This window comes from Poeciliopsis prolifica, unplaced genomic scaffold (assembly GCF_027474105.1).
Source record: "Poeciliopsis prolifica strain line A6 unplaced genomic scaffold, Auburn_PproV2 SCAFFOLD018, whole genome shotgun sequence".
NCBI lineage: Eukaryota > Metazoa > Chordata > Actinopteri > Cyprinodontiformes > Poeciliidae > Poeciliopsis > Poeciliopsis prolifica.
Window position 1 is genome coordinate 7,239,997 of NW_026562393.1, and position 26,651 is coordinate 7,266,647.

Consider the following 26,651-nt stretch of genomic DNA (forward strand, 5'->3'; position numbering starts at 1 on the left):
CAGCTTTCGATGTGAAGGACATCATGGAGAGACCCGGCAGTCTGCCGGGTCTTATGAGAGGAAACAATCCTGATCTTACAAACCAGTCCATTAAAATATGTGCTTCTTTTTGCAAGCTTCACTAATTAGTTATGGAATAAAAATCCTGTTTCTACAAGAAGTACACCTGACATTTTCTTCCTTAAAGCCTTTCCGCATTTTTTTGTTATTTCTATAATCTATGCAGATTCAAATAATTTGGACATCAGAAGGCGTCTACAAAATATTTTCAAGACTAACAAAGTTGGAGGAGTTGCATTATTCCAGGACTTCATGTTAATGGTCTGAAAACCAAATCAGACTGAGTATAGTTGGCTTAAACTGTAAAATTGTAAAAAATATAAAATAAAATCTCCGATTTTGACTGGACTAAACTCAACAAACTCAACAGAGCAGAATTTAACTGAACTTAACTCACTTAAATCAAGTGAACTGTACAAATTGAACTTGATTTAAATGAACTAAATTGAATCAAATTCAGTAAATTAGATTCTACTGAATTTAAATCGGCTGGACTAAACTATATTGAACTGAATCAATTCCTATTTGAGTGTAGCTGTCTTTAGGATAGCTAAAACTGCAATATTGGTGCTGATAGTGCAGTGTTGCTAGCACAAAAAAAAAAGAGAGAGAGAGCGAAATTACGTTTCTAAACACAGGTACCAGCAATGAGTGAATTTGACTTCAGCTGGATGGAGGGCTTCAGCACCAAAACAGAGAGATAAAAGCGTAATCAACTTTATGCGGACGGATAAAAATGACCTATTTTTTAGTTAGGAAGAGATTTATGCTGGGAAAAAAAAACATGAATTCATTCATTTATTTATTTTAATTTTTTTGAGAAAGCCTGGGACAGAAATAAACCTAATTTGGCTTGACGTATCCAAACAGTGGTTGGTCCTCTGCTGGTTTTCAGTCGCAGTGGTGGATGCAGTTGCTGATGAGACAGCTGGACTGAAAAGCAGCAGGTCTCCTCTGTGTCCTGAGGACTTTTAAAAACACTATATCAAGAGAAAAATATTCACACACAGTCACAGTTCGTCGCCATCTGTTTCTATCCACAGTGGGTCCATTTTAGTTCATCAACCAGAGGTAAAAGAAAATCAAGCTGAAGCAACAAAACTGAACTACATTTCCTTAAAATGTGACGTTACATTGAAATGTTTGTTTTTCTTTCAAATCTATTCATTAAATAAAAAATGTCAGTGTATTGCTTATAAAATTGAATTTTTAAGCCAGCCTTTAGGATTTCTTTGTTATTTTTTTGTTCCTATATTGAAAATATTTTCTTGCTCAGCAATAGTTGCATTCCTGGATTCAAAATAAATTTAATTTGAAAAATAAAGTCTGGAGGAAGAGAATCCAAGTTGCTTGAGATCCAGTGTTTAGTTTGCACCTTTAGATGATTTTGGGAGCCATTGTGTTTTCTGTTGTGTTTAATCAACTCCAGAGTCGGACATCTACAAACTTTATGAAAAACCTGATTATGTTTTCAATAACGATTCAGCACCTGTCAACACAGCTAAAGATACCAAGACTTATGCCAATGTCTGTGGCATCAATGTCCCTGACTGACCAGCAAACTGGCCTGATCTGAACTCCATGCAGAACTACTGAGATAAATCTAGTTAAACATAATTGTATCTACTTGATGTCTTGAGAACATGGTGTCTTTGCATCCTTACAAACTCTTAAATCAATGTATCTAAAAATTAAACCTTAAAATAAAAATTTAAAATGTAAGTTAGCCTTTAATGTATGGGTTACAGGTCTTAAATTTTCTCTTAACTGAACGATTTAAGTACTTTATTTTTCCTGCAGAACTTTTCAGTCAGGCATAACTTTGGTCACCCTCACCGCTAGCATACCCTCGCTAGCTTAGCTAGCTTGTTTTTTTTTTTTTTTTTTTTGCGTGCAAATTCATCGCCAGTTGGCAGGATAAAGTTTGTACATTTCTGCGGAGGTCAAGGTCTTAAATTTAATTCAAAATAATCTTAAAAAGTTTTAAATTCGTGTAGAAACACTGCTAAAATATGTCCACGTTGAAAGGTTTAGTAATGTGTTTTTGCTTTAATCGCTATTTTTAAATGGGGGGTAAAAAAATAAGGATATGTTCATTCTAGCATAACTGATTCGCTAATGGTTTATGTCCTTCATTATAAGTTCAGAGGATCTGATTTCAGGTGGCGTTCAGGAAGCAGTTCACCAAAATGGCTGCGATGATAACGGCGTGAAAATGTTCTCAAACAATGGGCTTCATCAGAGTGAGTGCAAGTCGAGTGTTGGCAACGGCAAAGGTAATGCAGTCGTGCTGCTGACGGAGAGGAGTGTGTGGATGGGTGTGTGTGTGAACGACAGAAACAGAGAGAGAGGAGGAAAAGGGAAAGTGTGAGCAATATTGTGTGTGATATGGTGTGTGTGCTGACTGCAGCATTGCGCCAAGGAGAATGGATGGGGGAATAGACCCAACAGAGAGAGGGAGGGAGGAGTGAGTGAGTTAGAGATGTGTGTTTGAGTGTGTGTGCACATGTCAGCGTGTGAAAACAGAAACAATCAGCATCCACTCCCGTGTTCATTCATTTTCTTCCTTCTTTCCTCCAGTTTTCCATTCTTTAATTCCCTTTCCTCACTTTTTTTTTCTTCCTGGTTATTGCAGTGTGTTCTCAGGTATCTGCATCCAAGTGTGCGTGTGTAAATGTGAAAGTGTTTTGCTGCTGAGAGAGATAAATTGTTGCAGTGATTTTCTTGAGGGATAGCTACCGGCGTCCCCTGAACTTATCTCCACTACACGATGCAGCCTTCATCTGCTGCAAATCAACCTAGAGTAAAGTTAAAACATAACCTTGATTTTTGTTGCTGCATCTTTAAAGAAGTTGTTTAAAAAAATTTAACACTCCATTGAAGCTAATTTGGTGAGTGTCTGCCTCGGTTATTCAGATGCTTTAATCAACTCCCAAGCAGACTGTGGGGAGCAGCGTTGCAGCTGATAGCTGGCAGGACGGTTAATGGAACCTGACAGAAAAATACGGGACACCACCTTTCATTTCTGCACCCACAGCTGACTGGCGCGGTGCGAGCTACAAATTCCGTACGTGTGCGGCGCAAGCGGGAGGATCCTGAGGTGCGTGGCTGGAGTGCAAAGTGAGATTTGTGTGCGTTTCTTATTTCAGTACCCCAGCGTGGGATGTGCTGGCTCAGCGCTTTCAGCCGGGCCAATTAATTACAGCGAGGCGCTGGAGACGGAGCGGCGTGCGGAGCGCGCACATCAACACCGGCCGCATCGCACACTTCCAGGATCAGACACATGTATAATGGCGCTGATGCAACAAATGGCCGGAGCGGGGCTGCATTAAGCCTGGTCATTATCAGGGAGGCAGGAGGTTACAGATCTTCATCTTCTGGACTGCTGAGATGCCAGGCTACCAAAAGACTGTGCAAAACTTTTAAACCATTCATTATAGTTCGCTCCCAAAGAGACCGATAATTTTGTGACAGACTTCCAGTACTGAAGTGCATTCCAAGTGCATTGAAATAATAGCTAAACTGTTGTACTACAATCTAACCATTTATTCTGATTCAGTGTGTAAAATAATCCACATGTAGGAAAAATATATTGTTATGCATTTTTTCCTTTCATCCACACAAAAACTCAGTTTTATACCACTGAAAACAATTATCTACAAAAATTTATACCAAAGTGGGGATTTGAGAAAACTCTGTATTTGTGTTTTTATGGGAAAACAGATTTAAAGTGCCAACTATTACAACCTGTGACAAATAATGCACCGATATATCCACATAGTTGCTTTAACTTGATTCCTATTCAAAAGTAGTTCACCCTCTGTCAGCACAAATGAACGTCCTGGCGCCATGTTTAATTCCTAACAGGAAGTCGTGATTGTTTTGAAGCTGACATTGATGTCATTGGCTGACATCGAATTTAGCTTTGCGCTACACTGCCCCCTATGGGTTTGGCATGCTTAATACAAAGTTCAGGGGCCGATCAGCATGTGTTAATGTGAAAATGTTTCTGAAACCAATTCAATTTGTACAATATTATTTCTTGAAACGATGTGATGGAGATAGTTGTTTTTTCAAGCTCTGACTCTGGAAACTGCAAAAACACAAAATCTTAAGTATTTTTGGCTTAGTTTTTAGTTCAATTGAAATAAAACAAAACTAACTTGAAGTGACTTTTCAACAAGGTATAGCAGCTTGTTTTAAGTCAATAATGTATTAACAATAGTTTTAAAAAGTACTAGTTGCACAGGCAGATTATTTCACCTGTACCAAAACATTTCTTCCATGTTTGGCATGTGAAGAGTCTGTTTGCATTCATTTCAATAAATATATTTTTCATAGATTAAAGTGAATGATTTTTGACAACACATAAAAGCATAAAAATTTTTTTTTGATTGATAACACAATTTGAGAGAAACTTCTCTTTTTCTTTCTTTTTTTTGATAAAAATGGACTAAAGGAGATTATGGGATTCTAGTCCACGTTTTGTGGTGCTTAATCTGTCAGTGAAGTTAAAAGAAAATATGGATGAAAATAAAAAACCAAAAGAAGATAAATAAATCTGATTATAAAACAGAACTTTATATTCTTTCTCACATTATATGGCATATCAAATGTGATTTTTATTTGCTCATATTACAATGACTGTGAGAAAGTCTCTGCCTGATGAGTCAGTTTTAAGACAGTGACAGTTTATCAAATTCCCATGACTTGGATGACACCAAATCTGAGCTTCCACCATCAGAAATGAATAAGAGAATCACAGAATATAATTAACTGAAAAGCAGAACAGATACTGTTGTAATTTTTCTGAGTGATTGGTCTTTTAAATAAATGACTGCATTTGGTTTGGGCCAATGACACGGCTAAGTTTTAAACAAAGAAAATTCAGCTTTTGAAAAGGAGATCAACACTTTGTAAACATGTATTGGCTTTCACGGTTTCACACAATTTATTGCCATAAATGAGCAAATGTGGCGGATTGAAATTCAGAGGTACATTTACTCCTTTTGATGTTAAGAGGCCGTAAGCTTTGCCACCAGTTTGGGCTGAAGATGTTAATGTCTAGTCTGATTTGGGTGATGCAGAGGTCAGATTCAACCAGCAGGGGGAGTCGAGCGCTTGCGCTAGCTATAGTGAAGAGCACAGGAACTTATCCTTAGATAATAATCGCTGTAGTAGAAGCACCGTGTCCGGCTCTTTTATTAAAATATTCCCATTCTTCATGTATGAATATATATAAGCACACCTGTAGGTTGTAAATTTATTAACTTTCAGAAAGCTTGTGAGTTTTTTTTACTCCGAATATCTGCAAACTCCGTTGTTAGCTCTGATGTTAGCACCGTTGTTAGCTACCATACTGCTGCTTAATATTTGATATCCTCTTGAATGTTAGTAAGCTAACTCAGATAATAATCGCTGAAGTAGAAGCACCGTGTCCAGCTCTGTTATTAAAATATTCCCTTTTGTTGCGTGTTGTGGTCATAAAGAGTCTCGTTGATTTTCCTGATATCCTGATGGTTTAATAATCGTTAGCCGCTAGCATACCTAAGCGCCAGAACGAAACGCTTATCGCATGCGCAGAACCAGAACTACGGCATCTGTAAAAGCCCAATATCACTGTATGCACAGTCAATATATTCCACACCCTTCTTCATGGCTTTTACACAAAGTAACTGTGTTTTCCCTGATTAAATTCAAATGCCATTCCATGTCAATTATAAAGGCAAAAGATAACAAATAAACATTGTAAAAAAACGGACTGGTTCTGATTTTTACAGAAAACCCCCCCAACAAAGTTACTTAGAAAAACAGGAGTTGCAGTTCATACCTTTAGAGCGCAGAAGATGCATGAGTCCTCCATGCACTTATGAGTGGTCAGCTGCCGAAAGCTTCTCCTAAAGATGTCAAGATGCCACAAGACCTGGAAAACAAAAACACAGGCTCATTTTTTTATTCTATTCAACTTATCCAGTTGAGAAATCCTACTTAATCCTACAAAAACCGATGAAAGGAACGCACACTTGTTTGATTTTTATTCACAAACAGATTGAGTCTTTAAATATCTTCCTGTGGAGAATGAATGGACAGAAAAATATTGCTGGGGGTTAAATTTGTGGGAAACACACACAAATCCTGTCCGACCTGAGTGCTGCTCCGGCACAGACAGTCCATTAAAACCACTGTTAAAACATCCTTTCATTCAAAAGGATGATGGTCCACCCAAAATAACCACCTGGAGGAGTTTCCTAAATAGGTGCATGTTGGAACGATTTGTCGTCTTTGGTTTGATTACATGAAAGGCTCACAGTTTCCACGATAACATCACATTTGGTCTGATTATATCTGCAGGTGCATGGCAACCAGAAAAACTAATTAGAGGCGCAAACGTTGAAACGTCGCTAAAGAAAGAATGTGTACAAGAGCAGTACTTACTTTAAATTTAAGGGAGTTGTCTCTTTGTTATATGACGATGAAAATATAAATGAGCACCAACTAATTTAACAAAAATACCGTTTAAACCTTGATGTGTTAGCAGTTTTTTTCTTAAAAAATGTTTCTAAAGTTTAGAAAGTTCTTCTAAACCGAACTTTAGAAGAACTTTTGTTCTAACTTTTTTTGTTAGAAGAACAAAACAACATTTTTCTATGTTTTAATCCAACATAAACCTAACAGCCGGGTTGCCCAGTTCTCTGAAACATTGGTAAATACAAACCAGGGCAGCAACTACCAATTATTTTAGTATAATTTAATCTATTCTGATGATTAATCACATTGAAAAAATGTCACATTGTACAGATCTTTCATTTAACCACTTAAGTGTTTTCATACAATATTAGAAATGCATTGAAAGATGAAAATAAATAAAACATTAAAATGCAGAAAATTTTAATTAAGTGAAACTAAAACTTTGTCATGATGAGTTTTACGAGTTTTTTTCTTTATCTTAAATGCAAAACTAAGTAATATACTGTATATAGAGCTCTGGAAAAATTTAAGAGACCACTTAAAATGATCAGTTTCTCTGATTTTACTTTTTACACGTTTGAGAAAAAGGAACATTGTTCTTTTATTTTATGAACTACTGGTAACACGTCTATAAAATTCCAAGGAAAAAATGAGTATTTATATGCAGAAAATGAGAACTGGTCAAAATAACCAAAAGACGCAGTGCAGTGCTTTCTGACCTCAAATAATGAAAAGAAAACAAATTCACATTCATTTGGAAACAACAATACGAATGTTTTAAATAAATAAGGAATCGATATTTGGAGGAAGAACCATGTTTTTGTAACTTCAGCTCAAAATTTGCTAGTACATTTTTTCCCACTTTTAATTCTTTGGATGTTTTTCTTTATTTTGTGACGTTCATATTGATAATCGACGTAGGTCTATTTTTCAATAGTGTGTTTAATTATCCTTTTCTTGCTTTATTCCTGGACAACAGTGGGAATAAAACCCAGTTTTCCGATGCTATGTCTGCCCCTCTCTGCTCTTTGGGATCATGGTTTCTTGGGAACTCAAGCTGGAAATGATGCAGCTATTATCGTCAAAATCCCTTCAGATCTCGTACAGTTGGTTTTATTTTTTTTATGCATTTAACAAAGCTGGAGCAATAAATGTTAAACAAGCATCAGAATCAGGTCTCGCAGCCAACAAAAACCCTTCATGTTGTGCATGTGAACACGGTGAGAGTGAACTAACTCACATTAAATAAACTGGAAATCAGCAAAACTGGGCTGGTGTGATGTTCACTTTCCGGTGCAAAAATAGGAGCAAACTTTCCACATGGCTGCGTGTTGGTTTCACAGTGCTGAGGCTGCTCTGATATTTCTGGTTGACATTTGAGCTCAAACAGGCCGTTACAGCTGCTGCGAGGGACCCTTCTGTTACCCCTCCGCTGTCGGGCTCAGGTATCACCATGGCAACCTCAGCCCCATTCATCTGCTGGCGTGCAGCAAAGCTTTCTTGATTGGGCTCGATTAGTTTAATCTTCCCAGAGGGGGAGCAGTGCTGATTATGTGACGCGGGTACCGCAGCGAACGGCACAAATGAAGGATTGAGCTGAATGTTATAAATTGTATCCGGTCTCAGCTTCAAGGATGTGTTTTTTTATTTATTTATTTATTTTTAATATCAGCAATTCATATCGGGGCATTTCTGCTCAAAATATCACAAAATTAAACAAATTCATCCCCCTGCACAGAGTCCTCTGTGCTTTCTTGATCTTCAGCAATAAGTGGGAGAGAGACAGAAGAGAAGAGTGCCCTTCTTTGTCTCTCTCTGGTGCAAAATCAAAAGGAAAGAGCCATTAGCGCATTCATTTAGTCAGCTGAAAGATAATATTGACGCTTCAATGTCCCGCAGGCTTCGACTGAGATTGGTAAATTACAGGCATGTAGTTAAAGAGACACGAGCGCAGAGTGTATTTTGGCCTGAGTGACACAGGTTAGGAAGCAGCGGATGACAGACTGCATGCTGACCTCAGTGCTATATGTTCAATTGCTTCCTCTTGGTTATTTGAACTCCTCCTCTGACTGTAGCGTAGTCCGTCGTGTTCGTGCACAGCAATGCAGCAAGCGCAAGGATAGTGCACCATCTCTGCACCTCTCTCTCTTTAGAAATCTTTCCTTCTCTAATCGCCTCTTCTCTATTTATTAATACTAAATCTTGTTAAAATATGGTGATTTGCCTGTTTTTAGACAGCCATTAACAGCTACACAACTGGAATCACTTAAAAGATTAATTTTTGAATAAGAATGATATGCTCACGTCACACGCCCCTCCGAGCAACATCTCCGCTCTGCACAAAAACAGATCCCTGAAGAAAGCTCAGGCAATTTCAGCTGAACCCAACAACCCCCTGTTCGCAGAGTTTCCCCTCAGGACGCAAATTTGCTTTCAAAAGTTGCAGGACCAACAAATTTAAGAATTCATTTTTACCTGCTGGTACCGTCTTTTTGGATCATATGTCAAACTCGAGGCCTGGAACCCAAACCCGACCCGCGATAACTTTTTATATGGCGGAGGGAACCTTTAAGATTACAGTTGTGTGATTAAATGTCACTTTATCAATCAAATTACTGCACTTTTTATCTGTACGCTGCAAAATTACATCAGTCTTCCTGTTTTTTGAGACACAAGTAACATTTACGGTAAGCACAAACATTTTCCAAAATTTTACTTGGAAGTAGCTCCAAAAAGTGACTTTGATTGCAAAATGTCAAAGACAGTCATTAAATCCTGGAGGGACTGATCAGTGTGAAAAGATGCTCAATATTTTTTAATTAAGAAGTACTAATCAAATGCAGACACGGCTGTTTTGCAATAATTTCACAGTTTGTTCATTGGTCTTATCAATACATTCTGCTACAACTGGCCCTTTGAGGACATCTTGATCTTGCATCTTGAGGTCCAAAATAAAAATGAGTCTGTCTCACACCCCTGTTTTAAATGTTTCATTTTGAGTTTTTTAAATTTCTTTTTATTTTGTCTACCAAAATTGTTTTTATGTCTATATTGTCATGTTTTTTATCATAGTAATTCATTGTACTTATTGTTGATGAATGTATTTTCTGCTGGCTGTGATACAAATGTTCCCACTGGGGATATTACAGATGCCCTGACTAATAGCTGTCATCACTTCTCTTCTCTTGCACAATTATTGGTTTTTGAACCACATTGCAGAATCCGGACTGCATTACAAATCTTCAGCTGTGAAGGTGAACACAAGTCTTCCTCATGGGTTATTTTTGAGGCCAATCACATTTTCTATTTATTTAAATAACCCAGGAAAACATTTGCATCTGGCGAATGTACATTTCTATGCAGATGATATAATTCTTTATCCTGAAGCTCCATAAAAATATAAATTTTCTTTAATTTGCTTCTCTGAAGTTCTTTAGGAGTTCCTGAGGGATCAGTCCCAGAAGTGAATATTTTCCATTTATATAGGTAATGCTGGGATAGATTGGAAGCCAGCCATGGTTCATATCATCATTACAAATAGCAACAGACTCTCTCTTGAGTCTGTGTTTGATTTTGATCAAAGTTTTGGACTTCTCTGTTGTGGTGGGATCAGATCGCCAGGCTTGTATCCCGCCATTCCGGCCAGATACAAGCAGGCGAAATGGGTTTTCTCTGCACGGCGTCTGGACTCTCCCTTAGAGATAGGGAGCATGTTACTCCCTGGTGGCCCGCCAGGCTTATAATACACTGGGGAAAACCCTGATTGTTGCATTTAAAAACAAATATAAAATGGGCTATCTGTAATGTTAGTACTAACACAAGATGAATTTTCTTTAAATAGACTCTCTTCTCATCGATTCAAACTAAAATATTCTGAGTTTAAAATGATATAGAACGCTAAATTTTAATATGAGAGAAAAACATTTTACGAAGAATACGCCGCTGCGGTCCTTATTGATGGGAACTATGTCGTGACAAACCCAAACAAGCCGCCTCAATTCCTGCACAAAGTAAATCCTTATTCTGACCTGCAATACAACACCTGCCTGATGCCGCCATCCGCCGCTGACCTCTGCCCTGCATGTCCTGTTCCTACTGTTCTGCTCTCACATTACCACATGTAGTAACGGCGTCTCTTTTCACTGCATTTTGATTACTAAAGGATGCTGCTGTCTGTGCCACAGCCAGGGCTTCAGTTTCCAGCGCTTCCGTTTTATATGAGCTTTTATTGAAGCAGCGAGGTTCAAATAGTAGGAAAGGTCAATGTTAAAGGTCAATTTATTCAAAGTAAAGATTAAATGGATATCAGTTATTGAGAAAATTAAATCAAGAAAACAACAAAAGCTGCTGTTCTTCAATCTCCATGCTGGGAAACCTAACTGTCAGCCATCTTCCTTCACAATAATGACAATATGACATATTTCTTGTTATATAAAGTACTGCAAAAAAGCTTCAAATGACTGAAAAAATATTCACAAGAGTTCAAATTGTCAACATTTTCCAACATTACAACCACAAACATTCACACATGTTTTGTTCTTATTATTTTTATTAACTAATATAACAACTTAGTAATTTTCAGAAGTTTATATTTCAGAAATAAAAAACTCCTGCCAGTTTTCATGCCAAAATTTTACTTTTTTCTTTCCTGTAAAAAAAAATACGTGTGGCAGAAAACTTACTCTGCATATCCCTAAGTATTTTTACATTACCCTGATTTATAGATCAAATATTATTTATGGGAGGATTTTAAATGAAAGCGGCGACGAGGAGCCACCTCAAATGAAACTGAACATGAGAAATGGAGGAACATCTAAAGAAGAGTCAATTTGCTCACTAAAGTGTTAGGAAGGCTTTGGTTTCCAATGAGAATAACTCTCAACTAGGTGAGATTTGAAAGAAATAAACCAAAACTAAAAACATCTATGAAAGCTCAAAGACCTTACTTGTAATAAACAAGACCGCTAAACTAAAATAAATCATCAATATAACTCAAACAACATTGCACAGCCTTGTAAAACAAAAAAAACAGAAAAGCCCCCAAAAAGAAAATCAAATCAAATATATTTTATTAGTCCCAGAGGGAAATCAAAACTATTATGTTTATTATGGGATCGGTCTATGAGCCATACAAAACATGTTAATTACATTTTTACACAAAATTATTCTTAAATAATGAGATTTTTTTTAGCTCCTTTTAGATTGAGCTGTTTTAGGGCATCTTGTCACTTCAAATCTAAAGTGAAGTAAAGCTGGAGCTGGCCAGGCGCCCTAACTCAACATTTACACTTACATGTGAGAATAACTGCAAACAGATGCGCCATTACACAACCGTACATTTATGAAAAGCATACGTAGGGCTTCCTGCACAACTGATAAGAATGCAGCACATGGTTTCTGAATGGTAAGTCAACAACAAAACACTTGTGTTTTCCAGCTGCCATTGTACAGAGCATACCGCAGTAAAACTAGCTGACCAATAGCTAGTTTTACTGCGATATTGCTTACAATGGATTTTGGAAGCAGTAAAGATCCTAGTGAATGTAAAAAATATCATGCAAAAAGTGCATTTTGCTCAATAAATCTCTTAAAACAGAGACTGCAAAAGATTTGAGACTCAGAGTCAAAGTTCACTTTCCAGCGATAATGCAATCCAAAATGACAAAGATCAATTCAAATCTGAGACCGGCCCAGTCCAAGTCAACCTAAGTCTTAAGTACCACTTCTGTAATGGTTTCAGGAAAATCAGCGTTGATGGATGCTCTCAAATGTATCTGACTCAGCTTAGCCTACTTTTCAAAGTAAAATTCACAGTCTGTGGATTTCTCAAAGGACCTGCAGCTCTAATTCGTCTAAACTAAAGTACTGACTCAGGTGCTAAATGCAAATGCACAACACACTTTTCGGACTTTCTTTGTGAAGCATGTTTTACCCATTTATCACATCCTTCCAATACAACAATGCACTACTTTGTTTCGGTGTTCTACCTAACATCCCAAATAGAACATTGTAAAGTTTGTGGCTTTACCCATAAAAATATGCTAAAAAAATAAAGCAGAATGAGTTTGCAAGGCGTTGCATGCAGTGATGCAAGAACAATGGAAATATGCTGCAAACTATTAAATTAGTCATGAGAAAACGGTGTCAGGGTAACCCCTGTGGTTCTGCCGGGGCTTTTTCTGTCAAGTTGCACTTCTTCCCATTATTAAAAGATGTGCTGTTGGGTTGATTGGTGACTCAACCGTCTGATAGTTGTGCAGAGTTGTTACTCTGTGTTAGACCAGTGATAAAATAAATGTTCTTCATCCTCTAGCATCAGCAAAGATAAGCTTCCCCAGCGCCCGGCCTCTCCTGGAGCAAACCAGTGAACCATAATCAACACTAAACCATTTTGCTTTGTCACATAGTGGAAAGTAACCTACTCTGTGGTATTTTTTTCTTCATTGCGGGCGACTGCAGCGTTATATAAATGACTTTGAAGCATTCTGCTATCCTCTGCTCCACTGATGCCTTATCTTACATTTTCTGTCATTTAACTGGAGAAGAAGGATTTCAAGCACAGCCACGGAGGTGTTGATGGCATGACAGCTAAACTTTTAATCAGTTCATTTAGTGTATAAAATTCTGCACAAAACCCTGCAGAGAAAAAAATGATAATAAATCGATAAATTCAGTGTTCTGCATGAAGCAAACATTTCTGCCTGAGCAGTAAAGCCCATGAGTTTTTACCAACTTCATAACACACGTCTTCTGGCTGCTGCACTTTTGCCGACATTAAATGAAAAACTGCTGAGCATGTACATAGATTCTGCAACGAACTGGTGACCTGTCGAGGGTTTACCCCGCCTGCCACCAAACTGCTGCTGAAGACGGACATCGGCCGCGACGGATGAATGCACAAACGTAGATTTTACCTGGTAGTATTTTTTCTCAGATTCTCACAGAGAAAACTTCTCTGCTGCTGCTGATGTTGGTGCTGATGCTGCTGCTGCTTCACAGCGGCTCCACTGCAGCAGAACTGGGTTAACTTCCTGGCCCATGGGGGTCCCAGTGGGCCGCAGAGAGTCTTACATTTGCACTAAATCCACTTGTGGTAGAGCATTTTATGGCAGAGATTTTCTAGTTCTTGCTAGTTAATTTTATTATAATTAACAGAAAAAGAGAGTAAAAAAAAAACAAAAGATTTAAGGGGGATAAACTGAAATACTGATAAATATTACATTTGAGTAGTTTGTGGTATAGTTTCTGTTCTGCTCTTTACAGAGCCAAACAAGCTGGTTAATAAGCCAGTTTCTCTGCTCTCGCTACCAGCATGTTGTTTTTTAAAATAGTTTTGGCTGAATAAAAGAGGCGGACAGCATTACTTTGGTCAAAAAAGCTTCACTGTTCATGATCTTTTTTTTCCTCTTTTTTTGCCCTGTTTCTTGTAAACGCTGTAAAACAAACTGGTTACCTTGTTTCAGCCAGCTGACCGGAAGCAGGAAGCAACATTTGGGACCAGCTTCACAATAAGACTGATTGTGTTCAGAATACTATGAGCAATGCAGCACTTTCCTGCATCTCATGGAAAAGACTATAAACCGAAGGAATGGTGTGAAAGAAAAATGTCTGCGGTTCTAATCTCGCCAAAAGTATTTCTTAGTATCTGCTAAGAAATATTTTGACAATAGCATAAGAGTTAATCTGGTAGCTAAGCTAAATTAAAGTGCCATGGAAATGAAGGAAAGTGCTTTAGTTTTTTTGCTCTGGATGCATTTTTGTTTCAAGCTTTCATTTCGAAGCAACAGAAGTAGTTCCAAAAGTACTAACCAAGCTGTCATAATTTTTAAATACTTTTAAAACTCAGGGAAAAAAGAAACGGTGACAGACATAAATGTTGTGAGAATAACTAGCCATCAGTTGCTACCGACTCTGCTACGGACCTTCCTATCGGAGAAGAGAAAATCGAACAATAATCGGACCTGCTTGGACTGATCAGAGACACTATTTAAGATCATTGAAGACCTTCTGCTTTGTGGCAGAAATTACACTGCAACGCATAGCCTGACCCAACCGGACTGAGTCATTTTACACAATAAGTATGGCAAAGTTTGCAAAAATGTTACAGCTTCAGGATTCATCAGCACCTGTCAGTGTGTGACTCATACTTTTCTGTGTGACTCATACTTTTCTGGTCATGTTTTCAACTTCAGTCTTGGAAATAAGTAATTAAACTCCAGCTAGGCGCTGCCTTTGTGTGAAACAATAGTTCAGCCTGAAATGATTGTCATCCAATTCAGTCAATTATTCCTGACAGTAAATGAGGCAGGAATCCCGCAGATTTATATCGATTTCAAGAAAAAAGTATTTATCCATTGTCACTCATGACATGTCTAAAGTCACTTAGCAGATTTTGCATTTTTTGGCTTCTATATTGGTGAGTTTAAGGTCACAAGGCCTCGTTGCCTCCTCATTTTATCTCTGTTTAAAGAAACCCCGAAGCATGAATATTGCTTCTTTTTTTTCTGTTGTAGGTATTAGATTTAGTGTTTTACCTGGATTCTTTGTGAAAACAACAAAAATATGATTATTCTTTGTTTTAACAAGAAATACCGGTACAGCGTTGTCTTGTGAATCCCAAAGTCGATCGATGGGTCTTCAGATTTTCTGAGGCAGCTCTATTGTTTCTCCCCTGCTATTTGCATTTGGTCTCTTCAGACTAAAACAAGCCCTTTTTGAACATTTAACAATAAATTTCTTCTCTTCACCATTTAGCGGGTGGCTTAGGCACTCTTTAACTTTTATAAAAGTGAACAAAATTCCAAGATTAGCGAATTAAGAACCGGCACATTGAGCCATGACGCGAGAAAAAAGCATGAACACACACACAATGAAAAAAGCAGTTTAGTTCTGTCCCTCACTTTATCCCCGCTCATCTGTGTCCAGCTAAGCATGCTGTCCCCTCCGTTTGTGTGTGTGTGTGTTAGCGTCTATATGTGTCCTTGAAGTGGCCCAATTCTCACTCTGCTGGAACTGCTTTGCATGTTTCTTCATTTTGTCCTCCACTTTGTCTTTTCACCCTCTCTGCTCAAGCGTTTTTCCTCTTACCTTGCTGGAGTCTTTGTTTCCTCTCTTCCTCGCAGCAGTATCCCCTGAAGTCCTCTCCTCGTCTTTTTCATACTGTATACTCCTCATCCCTCCTTCTTCTTCTCCTCCTCTCTGCAGTCCGCAACTTTTACTCTTTGCATCTACACCCCTCTGTTCTCATCAAGTCTCCCTAAGCTTCTGCCCAATCCCTCTTCAGCTTCCTCCATCCTCTCTCCCATCTTCCCCTCTCTCTCTTTCAAGCCTTTCAAGAGGCATTTCAGTGCGTGTGTGTATGCGTGTGTGTGTCTGTGTGTGTGTAGTGTGAGCCAGCTGGAAGTCTTGGTAGGAGGCAAGAGTATCTTTTTTTTTCTATGTATGTGTAAGCAGTGCAGAGTTAGCATCTCTGCGTACGCTCTGGACGTCCACGCTGAGGTCAGCTCGAGCCGAGCTCCTCTAAAACACGGCTACGCTGCCCCATAATCCTGTGTCTGTTACTCTTCTGATTGCAGTTTGCTGCAGTGTTTTAGGGGCAGATGGGCAGGGCTGCACAACTTTGACGAATAAGCCGTCAGTCAGCGCTGTGCATATCAGCGCAGTAAATAAAATACCTTTAAAAGGACAGCACGGTGCTTTGCGGAAGTATTCGTACTGCTTTAACTTTATCACGTTTTGTCACATTTCAACCGCAGACTTCACCTGAATTTAATTTAACAAACCAACAGAGTTGAGGTTGAGAAAAAGAAGGAAATGCCCATAAAAATGTGAGTAAAGGAGGAAAGAGAACATCGATTTTCAAGTCTTGACTGGACCAATCTAACACATCAATATGTTCTGATTTAATCCACTGCATTGTGCCTAAATAAAACTGAGGACGGCTCAATATTGTCTTTAAATAAGACAATATTTTAAAAAGAATCACAATAATAATCTTTTGGAGGATTTGATTGTGTGTGTGTTTTTGAAAACAATGCATTTATTGAAAATGATTGTTTATGAATACATTACCATCCTCTTATTACAAAGGCTTTAAATTTCTCTTTGTTTAAAAACCTTTTAAAAAGAGTAAATATTTATAAGCTTTACAGTTTCATGTTTTATTAGACAAATAAAGTATTTTTAAAACTGGGTCTAATTAATGAGGATTTTGCAGCAAAATGTATTTTGCCGGAATAACGCAAAATGTCTCTTTGAATTGTAAAGGTTTCAGACAGATTTGGCATTCAGCTCAGATTATCTTCACTCCATGTCGCTCTCTTTTAAATCATATTGAACATTTTTAAAACTGGAGACCAGAAAACCTTTGGCTCTCTTGATTTTCCTTTGATTCAGACAAGAATGTGTCTCTTCCTGTGCAGACAGTTGATAAGAAAACAAAAAAAAGCTAAATATTGTTCAAGAAAGTATTGGCTGAAAAGACAAAAAAATAGAAACTTCATAGTTATGTGTTAATATCACTTAAAATATAATAAAATACTTTGATCAATGTTGATGCAATGTGGAAAAGGTTAGAGGGACCGTAAATAAGCTTTCAAAGTTTTAGAAATTGGTAAATTTGCTAAAACTTCCAAATGCTTCTAAAAACAACAGAAAAAAAAACAGAATAAGAAACACCCGGCTGCTTTTCTCAACACGTTAATGTTTTTTGGTGTCTGAAAAACGAGCTGTTTCAAAAAACCTCTCAACCCGTTTAATCCCACCAGCAACTATTGTTGCCAGACATTTTTCCTAACTTCTGCAAGCTGTAAAAAAATTGTTTTGATTTTTAGTAGCTAATTGAAGTTTTTAAATCAAATAATAGAGTGTCTACTCTAAGAAGTACCAATTTCCTGCATCTAGTGTGAAAGGTCACATGACCAGACCTCTTTACTTCCTGCCAAACGTGTACAAGAGAAAGTTGGTAAAATACTTTAATAAAAATATACAAGTAAAATATTTTCTACATATGTTCTTTCAAGTGTCTTCTACTGATATATTAGAAAATTGTATCATTCATTCATCTTTTAATCATAAGAGTGAATATAAGTGTGTTGCCGCCAGCATAATACAGCACTGTGCTATGTGTCCATAGCTTTACTGTTTATTCCATATGTCTTGCTGTTCCCACACAGCTTGAACTATAATATGTTTTAGATTTTCTAGGCCTGAAGGAACCTCAAAATGATGTCTCCTATGGTGTATAAGTAGGCCAGATTTGTGTAATTTAGACTATGCAGTTCCCCACCGGCAACAATTGCTGCCGAGTAAAGAGCTACATTTTTGCTAACATAATCCACATAAAATTTAATAATTTATAAATATTATGTGTTAGGGAAGTCCAAGGACTGAAATGCATGCTCTTATTTTGCAGGAAAAAATTTGGGATTAAACAGGTTAAGTCTGCACCATTACCTAGCAACCCCCGCCAAGCTCAGTCTGGTTACCTAGCAACACAAGCATTTGGTGAGCTGGTTTTATTGCTGCATAATGTTTTGTTGCCGACTCACAACCCAGAAACCACTTCCTGCATTCTTGTTGGTTGTGCAGGAGGCGCTACTTCTGCTTTTCAAAGATATACTATTGCATAAATGCACATCTGTTTGCAGCCATTTTTACATGTGAGTGTACATGTTGTGTGGCCAGCAGGATATTATCTGGACTTAAAGCGGCCCTAACACAGCTCATTCCTGAGAATTATCCTCTATTTTTAGATTAAAGTTGGTCTGCGGTTGTAAGTTCACCCAACTGACCTGCAGAGCACTGTTGAGGAAGCAGCTGTTTTGTCCCGGCTCGTTGCTCAGACCTTTGCTCGGCGCGATGGAGGTCATGGTTCTCGGGGTCACCAGCCCCGGCATCCCGCCAGCCGCTCCACCACCAGAGGCAAAGTAGTTCCTCTTCCACGACATCACTACCTGGACGTCCCCGTTCGCACAGGGATGCAGAAAAGGGGCGGGGCAGAAGACCAAGCGACAGCCTCTATGTCACGCCCATGAGACAGAAAGATGGAGAATGGGAGAAAGGCAGAGCAGGAGGGAACGGAAGGAGGGGTGGAAGGAAGTCTGTGGACTGAAGAGATGCAAGATGCCTTGGATAGGGATCTGGCCCCCATACAACCCTCCCACTGTCCTGCCGTGTTTTTCTTTTTTTGAAGTGGTCCTCTTATATTTGCCAGTGATTGCGTCGGTTTTCTGTTTTTAGCTCCGTGGGTTTATAAGTCTGCGTTTGAAGCCATGAGAGCGTTTCCAAAGAATGATTTGGCAGATTCTCTCAGATAAAAGCGGCTCTGACAGCAGTGCTGCTCCCATGTGGGGATCCCTGTGGTTTCTTCTCCTCTTTCACTTTATCTGGAAGACACAAAAACCAATCTGTTAGGACTCAAACATCAAGCAAACAGGAACATACCGAGTTCCCACAGCAGCTCTAAATAGAAAATCTAAAGTGGACCAACAAAAGAACAACTGTTGGGTGACTACAGTAGCTTTTGGAAACTGGAGAAAACATCTTTCTTTTCTTGGACCCAGTACTTTCAGCCCTAATAACATAAGATAAAGATGTTAACCAGAATCAAGGCCAAGACTACGAGTCCTAGTCAAATCTTAAGCTCAGTCATCCGAATGTCACTGAACCTTCAGAACCGAAGTTCACACTCTCTAATCTGAAAGCAGCCTCCATGGACAGCAGTTCAATTTGGATGCTTTTGTCTGTTATGTCACATTTTAATCCGTGCACAGGGAACAAATGAGGAGCTTATGGCGATTCAAGCATGCTAAGGCCGCTGGACTTTAGTGTGATGATAAAATCATGAACACGACTGAATTTGCATGACATCGCAGGGCAGTAATAGAGCCGCAGTCCCCCCACCACTCTTCTTTCCATACTTCCTTACTTTACAGCTTCCCTGCTTTTGGCAAAGCTCCCTTGTCTGATAGCTGGGCTGCATTAACACCACAGCATCATCTTGATCATCTTGGCCAAAGGCCACAGGGATGCTGCGGGTACTCCAACTATCTATCTATCTATCTATCTATCTATCTATCTGTCTGTCTGTCTATCTGTCTGTCTTGTGAGGTTTATGGTGGGATTTGGTTGGCATGCCCCTGTGTGCCATTTTTCCTCCACAGTGCCACATCCTCAGCCTCTGTCTCAGCCGTGTGTGTGTGTGTGTGTGTGTGTGTGTATGGCTGTGTTCCCCACTGAGCCTGTGCAGAGTGTGTGATCACACTTCCTGTCTCTGACTGCACCCTACAGCCACACACAACCAAGATCGCAGTGGCGAGGTCTCACAGCTGCTGTTTATGTGGACTGCGTAGGCGTGCGTGTGTGTGTGTGTATGTGTGTGTGTATGCATATGTGTTGTAAGCGTGTCCCCACATCTTCGGCTAGTTACCATGGAAATAGGCCAAGCAGCAGGCATGCGGGGGAAAAGCTGAACCATGTGATTTAACAGAGAGACACACTGTGCTGAACTGGTTGAGAGAGCACACGCGAAACACTCTGTTGCACGCTGGGCTGCCGAGTGATGATGATGATGTGTACTGATGTAGGAGACTTCCTGGAAGCCAGAGCGAGTCAAGGCACAAGTCAATCACATTCCCCGATCCTGCTCTGGACGGCTCAGGACGGCAGCCCAGACAGCAGCCACACATCGAGGAGAAATTCCCGGTGGAGACGACACCGGCCGTACATTCACGCTCTGCTTTGATCCACTTTGTGTGTCCGGATGGCGTAACCTGTAGAAATCAGCCACAGTGCTTGTTCAGTGTGTGTTTTCTAGAATACTGTAAGGGGGCAATTACCTACTCCTCCCCCCGCCCCACTTTACAGCCCTGCCCTGCCCGTCCCCTGGTTCCGCCAAACATTCACACAGGTTGCGCAACTCTGACAATCCGTGACTGACATCTCTCTGTGTTTATATGCAGACAGAGGTACAGATAAAACCTACAGCACTGAGATCTGGACCAAATCTAAAGCTCCACTTCAGAACTGTCACCCAGCGGCAGCTTCGGGTCGGGTTGGGATCATGAACCGGTCTGACTCTGATTCGGTCCAGGTCTGACCGGCTCAGAGTCAGACCTGCCTCAAAATTAAATGAGATTTCTATATTTGTCACCATATATAGAACTGTGACCATGTTTTCTCTCTAATGGCGTTCACGGGTCCGGACCAAATCCTCACCCACACTTTGCCCAGATTAGATCATTTTTGCTCAGGTCGAAAAATAGTTGTATGAATGTTTTTTTTCATTATTATTATTATTATTATTATTATCTAATCCGCTTTACTATTAACATTTAGGAGAAAAAATATATTGTGTCAAAACATCTTGTACGTAGTGAGTCCGTGGAGGTGCACACAGTTTAAATGTTAAATGTTAGTTTACTTTCGTAAATTTGGCGGCTTTTTACTGTCCGCTGAAAATGAACAAGCGGAGTTTGAATCCTCCCAGAGTGCAGAGAGCGGTCGATTGGATTCTGCCAGAACTTTTTGTCTTGTGTGCGGTTCTGGCGGTTTGCCGATTTATGAGCTTTTGTGTGCGTGTGTAATGATGTCAAAGCCTTCATACAAACAGTGTTTACCACCGTCCATCTCTGCATTTAGCAATGCTGCAGGCATTTATCCTCTTTTACATTTTTCCAGACTCCAGTTTGGAAAATGAAATAAAGTCCATTCCACCGTTTTTTCTGATTATTTTCCACCAAATCTCTATGATTGCAGTGCATTTAATAGCAAACAATCATCAACTCCAGCCAGAACCAAACACGTTGTCCTCCAGGTAGGGGATGTTTACTGTAAACTGTAACAAACCCACTGAATTGATCACCATCATATCAATTGAACAAGAGCGCGCGCCTGGCATTCAGATCAAAAATCAAATCTAATTTTATTTGTATAGCACATTTCAGCAGCAAGGCATTTCAAAGTGCTTTACATCATAAACACAAGAACACAAAGTCATGCATCATGAAATAAACAATACATTGTTACATATTACATTTCAAATACAGTTATAAACAGGTGGGTTTTTAGTTGAGATTTAAAGGAAGTCAGGGTTTCCGCTGTTTTACAGTTTTCTGGAAGTTTGTTCCAAATTTTTGGTGCATAGATGCTGAAAGCTGGTTCTCCTCTCTTGGTTCTGGTTCTGGGGATGCAAAGCAGACCAGAACCAGAAGACCTGAGAGTCTGGAAGGTTGATACAACAGCAGATCTTTGATGTATTGTGGTGCTAAACCATTCAGTGATTTGTAAACTAACAACAGTATTTTAAAATCTATTCTTTGAGTTACAGGGAACCAGTGGAGGGACTTTAAAACTGGTGTTATGTGCTCTATTTTCCTGGTTCTAGTGAGAACGCGAGCAGCAGCATTCTGGATCAGCTGCAGCTGTTTGATTGATTTGTTGGACAGGCCTGTGAAAACGCTGTTACAATAATCAATGTGACTAAAGATAAACACATGAATGAGTTTCTCTAGATCTGGCTGAGACATTAGTCCTCTAATCCTGGAGATGTTCTTCAGGTGATAGAAGGCCGACTTTGTAATTGTCTTTATGTGGCTCTGGAGGTTCAAGTCCGAGTTTATCACTACTCCCAGGTTTCGGGCCTGATCGCTAGTTTTTAGTTGTAATAACTGAAGCTGTGCATTGACTCTAGATCGTTCCTCTTTAGGTCCAAAAATAATGACTTCAGTTTTATTTTGTTCAGCAGGAGAAAGTTTTGGCACATCCACACATTTATCTGTTCTAAGCATTTATTCAGTGATTGGATGGGTTCAGAGTCACCTGGTGACATCGTAATGTAGAGCTGTGTGTCATCCGCATAGTTGTGGTAGCTAATATTATTTCCTGTTATAACCTGAGCTAGTGGGAGAATATAAATATTAAATAAGAGGGGTGCTAAGATTGAACCTTGGGGTACCCCACATGTGACCTTTGACCTCTTTGAGGAGAAGTTTCCAATTGAAGCAAAGAAATCCCAGTTCTTTATGTAAGATTCAAACCAGTCGAGCACCGAACCAGAGAGTCCAACCCAACTTTCCAGTCGATTCAGTAATATGTCATGGTCAACAGTGTCAAAAGCTGCACTGAGGTCCAACAGAACCAGCACCGTGGTTCTGCCACAGTCCGTATTTATATGGATATCATTGAATACTTTTACGAGGGCAGTCTCCGTGCTGTGGTGAGCACGAAAACCAGACTGGAAAGTGTCAAAGCAGTTGGTCATCATGAGGAAACTATTTAATTGTTTACACAGTTTTTTCAATAACTTTCAGTTTTTTTGTCATTCTGGAGATCGGCCTGTGATTCTGCAGTAGTGATTTGTCCAGATTGTTCTTTTTTAGCAGTGGTTTGATGACTGCTGTTTTCAAAGCCTGGGGGAAAACGCCTGATGTAAGCGATGAGTTTACGATTTGGATCAGATCAATTCAAAGTGCGTAACAGAGGTGATGAAACACCCCATGACCCCTACCCTCAAAAATGAATCGGGGGCCGCTGCATGTTGCCAAAACTGGCCCCTCGTAGTTTTATATCTGACCCTCTAGATTCTAAATGTTTTTTTTTTAAACTGCACAGAAAATCAACAAACGCTTTTTTCTGTTTTTACTGAAAATCTCAAAATTAGTCAAAAACATTAAATGACTGCTGCCTCAGCTTTACTTGATGTTAAGTCATAAAAAGTCACATTTAACAGCAAATAGTATAAAAATTCTACAATCTGCAAGTTTTACAACAAAAACCCACTGAAACAATCACAAAATCCTGGAGGAATTGCTGTTTATTGATATTTGAATAGTTTAATTGGTTTTATCGATATGGCACAACTGGCCCTTAAAGAACATTCAGATTTTTTATATTGGCCCAAAATGTAAATGTGTTTTGCTGTGAGGTCTCTCTAATCATCAGACCTATATTCCTGGAAGATTAGAAGAAGGCTGACTTTGTAATTATCTTCATGTGACTCTGAAGGTTAAGGTCAGAGTCCATCTCTAGACCCAGATTTTGAATTTGTAGCTGTATGTTGTTCCTCATTACGTCCAAAGATTATAACTTCAGTCTGGTTTCTGTTCAGCTGGAGAAAGTTTATGGCTTTTCCACGCATGGATTTGATCATATTTTATTAGCATAAAATAAAAACAAAATAAACTACTTATCTTGACTTAACAGAACTGAGCAAATGTGGCTAAAATTACAAAATAAACTTGAAATAATCATTTAAATTAATCTGGATTAGAGTTCAGTGAAATGATTGAACAGATTTAATATCCTGTATGTCTATTGTGATATGTATTATCATTAATTTACTGCCCAGCCCTATTTGAAAACACAGTTTTACATTTACTTATATTTTTGTAAAAAGAAAGCTAAAATGTGAAAAGGTGATTTACCCCCATTTGCTCCCAACATTCCTGTCTATGTGTGTGGATAAGTTTTTATGAAAACAAGCAATTATGAAGCAAACGCCGACTTGGTGCGGCCAAACGCCGACGTACACCTCAGTCACGATGTGTAAAAACATTTTCGTGCACAAAAGGTTTTCTTATTTCTTTGTATTTTCTAAAAACATGACATGACTATACATCGGTAAGCTGAAGACAGTTTAGTCCAGACTTTTGTAACATTTACAGTTCACACCTGCTTTAGCTTCAGCACAATAATTTCTGCAGGAGTTGCATTTTTTTTTTTTTTCCCAGTATGAAATACGAGGGAGGGGCGGTGAAAGGAGCGTCTGTCTACAGGAAGAGAAGCATCCTGGAAAAGGTACGCTGCTGCAGAAGTCTGTTTTGGTTTACGACACCTCAGTTCAGCCTCCATCACGTCTGCTTCGGGTTTAGATCGCTGCCAAAGGCTTTTTGACAAATTCACAGAAGCTTCAAGCAGAATTCAGATCACTAGAATATAAAGAGGAAAGTCTTACCAGCTCACACACATGCAGTATCCTGCAAAAACAAAAACACAAACGGTATTTTTGGACTACTTTCTAGTGCAGATATACTGAAGAGTATTAGGGTCATTGAAAAATAAAACTTTAATCTTTTTTTTTTCTGAAATTAAAGTCAGAATTATTTTTTTTCAGTGGCCCTAATTCTTTTTCGTACTTTAAAGTGAAAAAAGTTGCCAGTGGAATAAGATATTTTTTCCACATCATAAGTTTAAATGTCTTGTTCTGCTGGGAGATTATTTCACTGATAACTAGTAGCTACTTTTTCATCAATATTAAAGATTTTTTTATTTCTATATCATGCTAAAAGGTTACTTGTAAGTCAGTATACTTAAAATAAGACAAAACTAAAATATTTGCACTAGAAACTACAACATAAATACTTCAATTTTGTGTTTTTTCAGCATGGATGCTTTGAGAAATGTTTTCATATTATTTGTCTCTGCACAGTTCTTTACATTTCAGCTGAACATTTTGCTTCTCTTTGTACGCAAACAGATGCGATGCTGCAACCATTAACCAAACGTCACAAGATTATCTCATATCTCCCATTTTAACATAAATTATAAAATAGGAAGCGGCATGGCCAAATAAATAGCTACAAGATTAATACTGCAAACGTTTCTTAATATTTCAACTTCATTTTTGGATTTTATTTTCCAAAACTATAAATCCACCTTATTATCCAGAGTCAAGATGTAAGAAATACAGTCAAAATTCAGAGAAAATTTGCAGTTTGAACTATTAGCATAATAAGACAGTGGCAGACAGAGGGACTGAGTTTTCAAAGTGTGCTGCAGGGATTATTACCTCTGGTCCCAAAAAAGCATAGGTGACTGTTGAGTGACAGGACCAAACTGTGATGTTCTGGTGTTGCATATTTAAACACAACTTCGAATGTGACCTCAATAAATTAGAATGTGACTCAAAAGGTGATTTATTTCAGTAATTCAATTTAAAAAAGGAAACCTAAGAAAAAGGATTTTCAGCACAGAAATGTCAGCCAAATTAAGTGTACAGCGCAGGAACTCACTGCCTATTTAGGGCTTGTTTTACATGAAGTACAGCATCAACAAATGGAGCTAATGAACTTTACACTCTGCCTTTTGCTCCATGAAAAATATATATTTCACATTTGTTTTTATTTCCACTTGGGTCTCAACTACTTAAAAAGACACGCAGCTGTGTTTTGGCAATATATTCATATTTTAGGCTCTGCCTGTCACCTGTCAGCTGGCTTTCCTGCTGTACAATGGCTGCTGGAATAGACAAGAGTTTTGTTGTAGATTTACCATCCAGAAACCTATTTCTGTATTCTTGTTGGCTGTTTACAAGGTTTTACTTACTATTACTAAGATGTATGGTTGGGAATCAGCTTCATGAGTAGGGGGTGGGGTGTGGCCAGCCGCAGCTTATTTGGATTTAAAGTGACAGAGGCCATAAAACAGCTCAATATGAAAAGAGCTCTGAACAAACAGAACTGAACAGTCTAAATCTCATTATCTAAAAAATGAGATTTTGTACAGCCCATAGAACAACCCTAATCTGTTCAAGGAAGCATAAAAAGTCGCCTTTAATGATGTCCTTCAGCTCATCTGCACTGTTGGGACTGGTGTCTCACCTTCCTGTTGACAAAACTACATAGATTCTGTGAACAACGCAGGTGTCAAGTCCTGCTGGAAAATACATCAGTATCTCCATAAACTTGTCAGCAGAGCGAGGCATGAAGTATCCTGAAATACCTCAAGAACCAGACTTAGCATCACTACAGTGTAGGACTGATCTGGTGATCAATGTTTGGATTAACTGATTAACAACTAGATAGCAAAAGGTGCTTAATAGGAAATTAATTTTAACTGAACTTGAACCCCTTATGGCGTTCTCAGTGGAATATATTTAAAGGTAAAGGACGTTTTTGTATCTTAAATGCAAAATGTACTTATGTTTTTGTATAATTTATGCTTAATTGCTGCTCTGTGTTGTTTGTTCCCAGGAAATTCTCTTTTTTAGGGTTAGTATACTCTAATCAGTGACTTATTGATTACTAAATCACTGGTCGACTTCAATTAATTGTTTCGGCCTTAATTGGATTTAAATTTCCAAGTAAAAATCTATTTTCATTGTCTGTCAAAATGAACAGAAATAA

General features: G+C 38.6%; 1 protein-coding gene across 5 annotated transcripts in view; it reads right to left on the reverse strand.

Moving 5' to 3' along the window:
• The window catches only part of LOC129368115 (inactive ubiquitin carboxyl-terminal hydrolase 54-like), a 71,396-nt gene that overhangs the window by 40,301 nt on the left and 4,444 nt on the right, over positions 1–26,651 (reverse strand). For 4 of the 5 annotated variants that reach the window (XR_008606783.1, XR_008606782.1, XM_055042964.1 and 1 more), the window contains exons 2-3: positions 18,321–18,914; positions 5,891–5,983 (exon numbers count right to left, since the gene is read on the reverse strand). Coding sequence is in view for 3 of the 5 variants with exons in the window: in XM_055042964.1 (XP_054898939.1) it covers positions 5,891–5,983; positions 18,321–18,476 (249 nt within the window). In the remaining 2 variants the exon portion in view is untranslated. Of the gene's footprint in view, positions 1–5,890; positions 5,984–15,615; positions 16,433–18,320; positions 18,915–26,651 lie in introns of those variants that run through there. The other variant, XM_055042965.1, reaches the window with a different exon arrangement.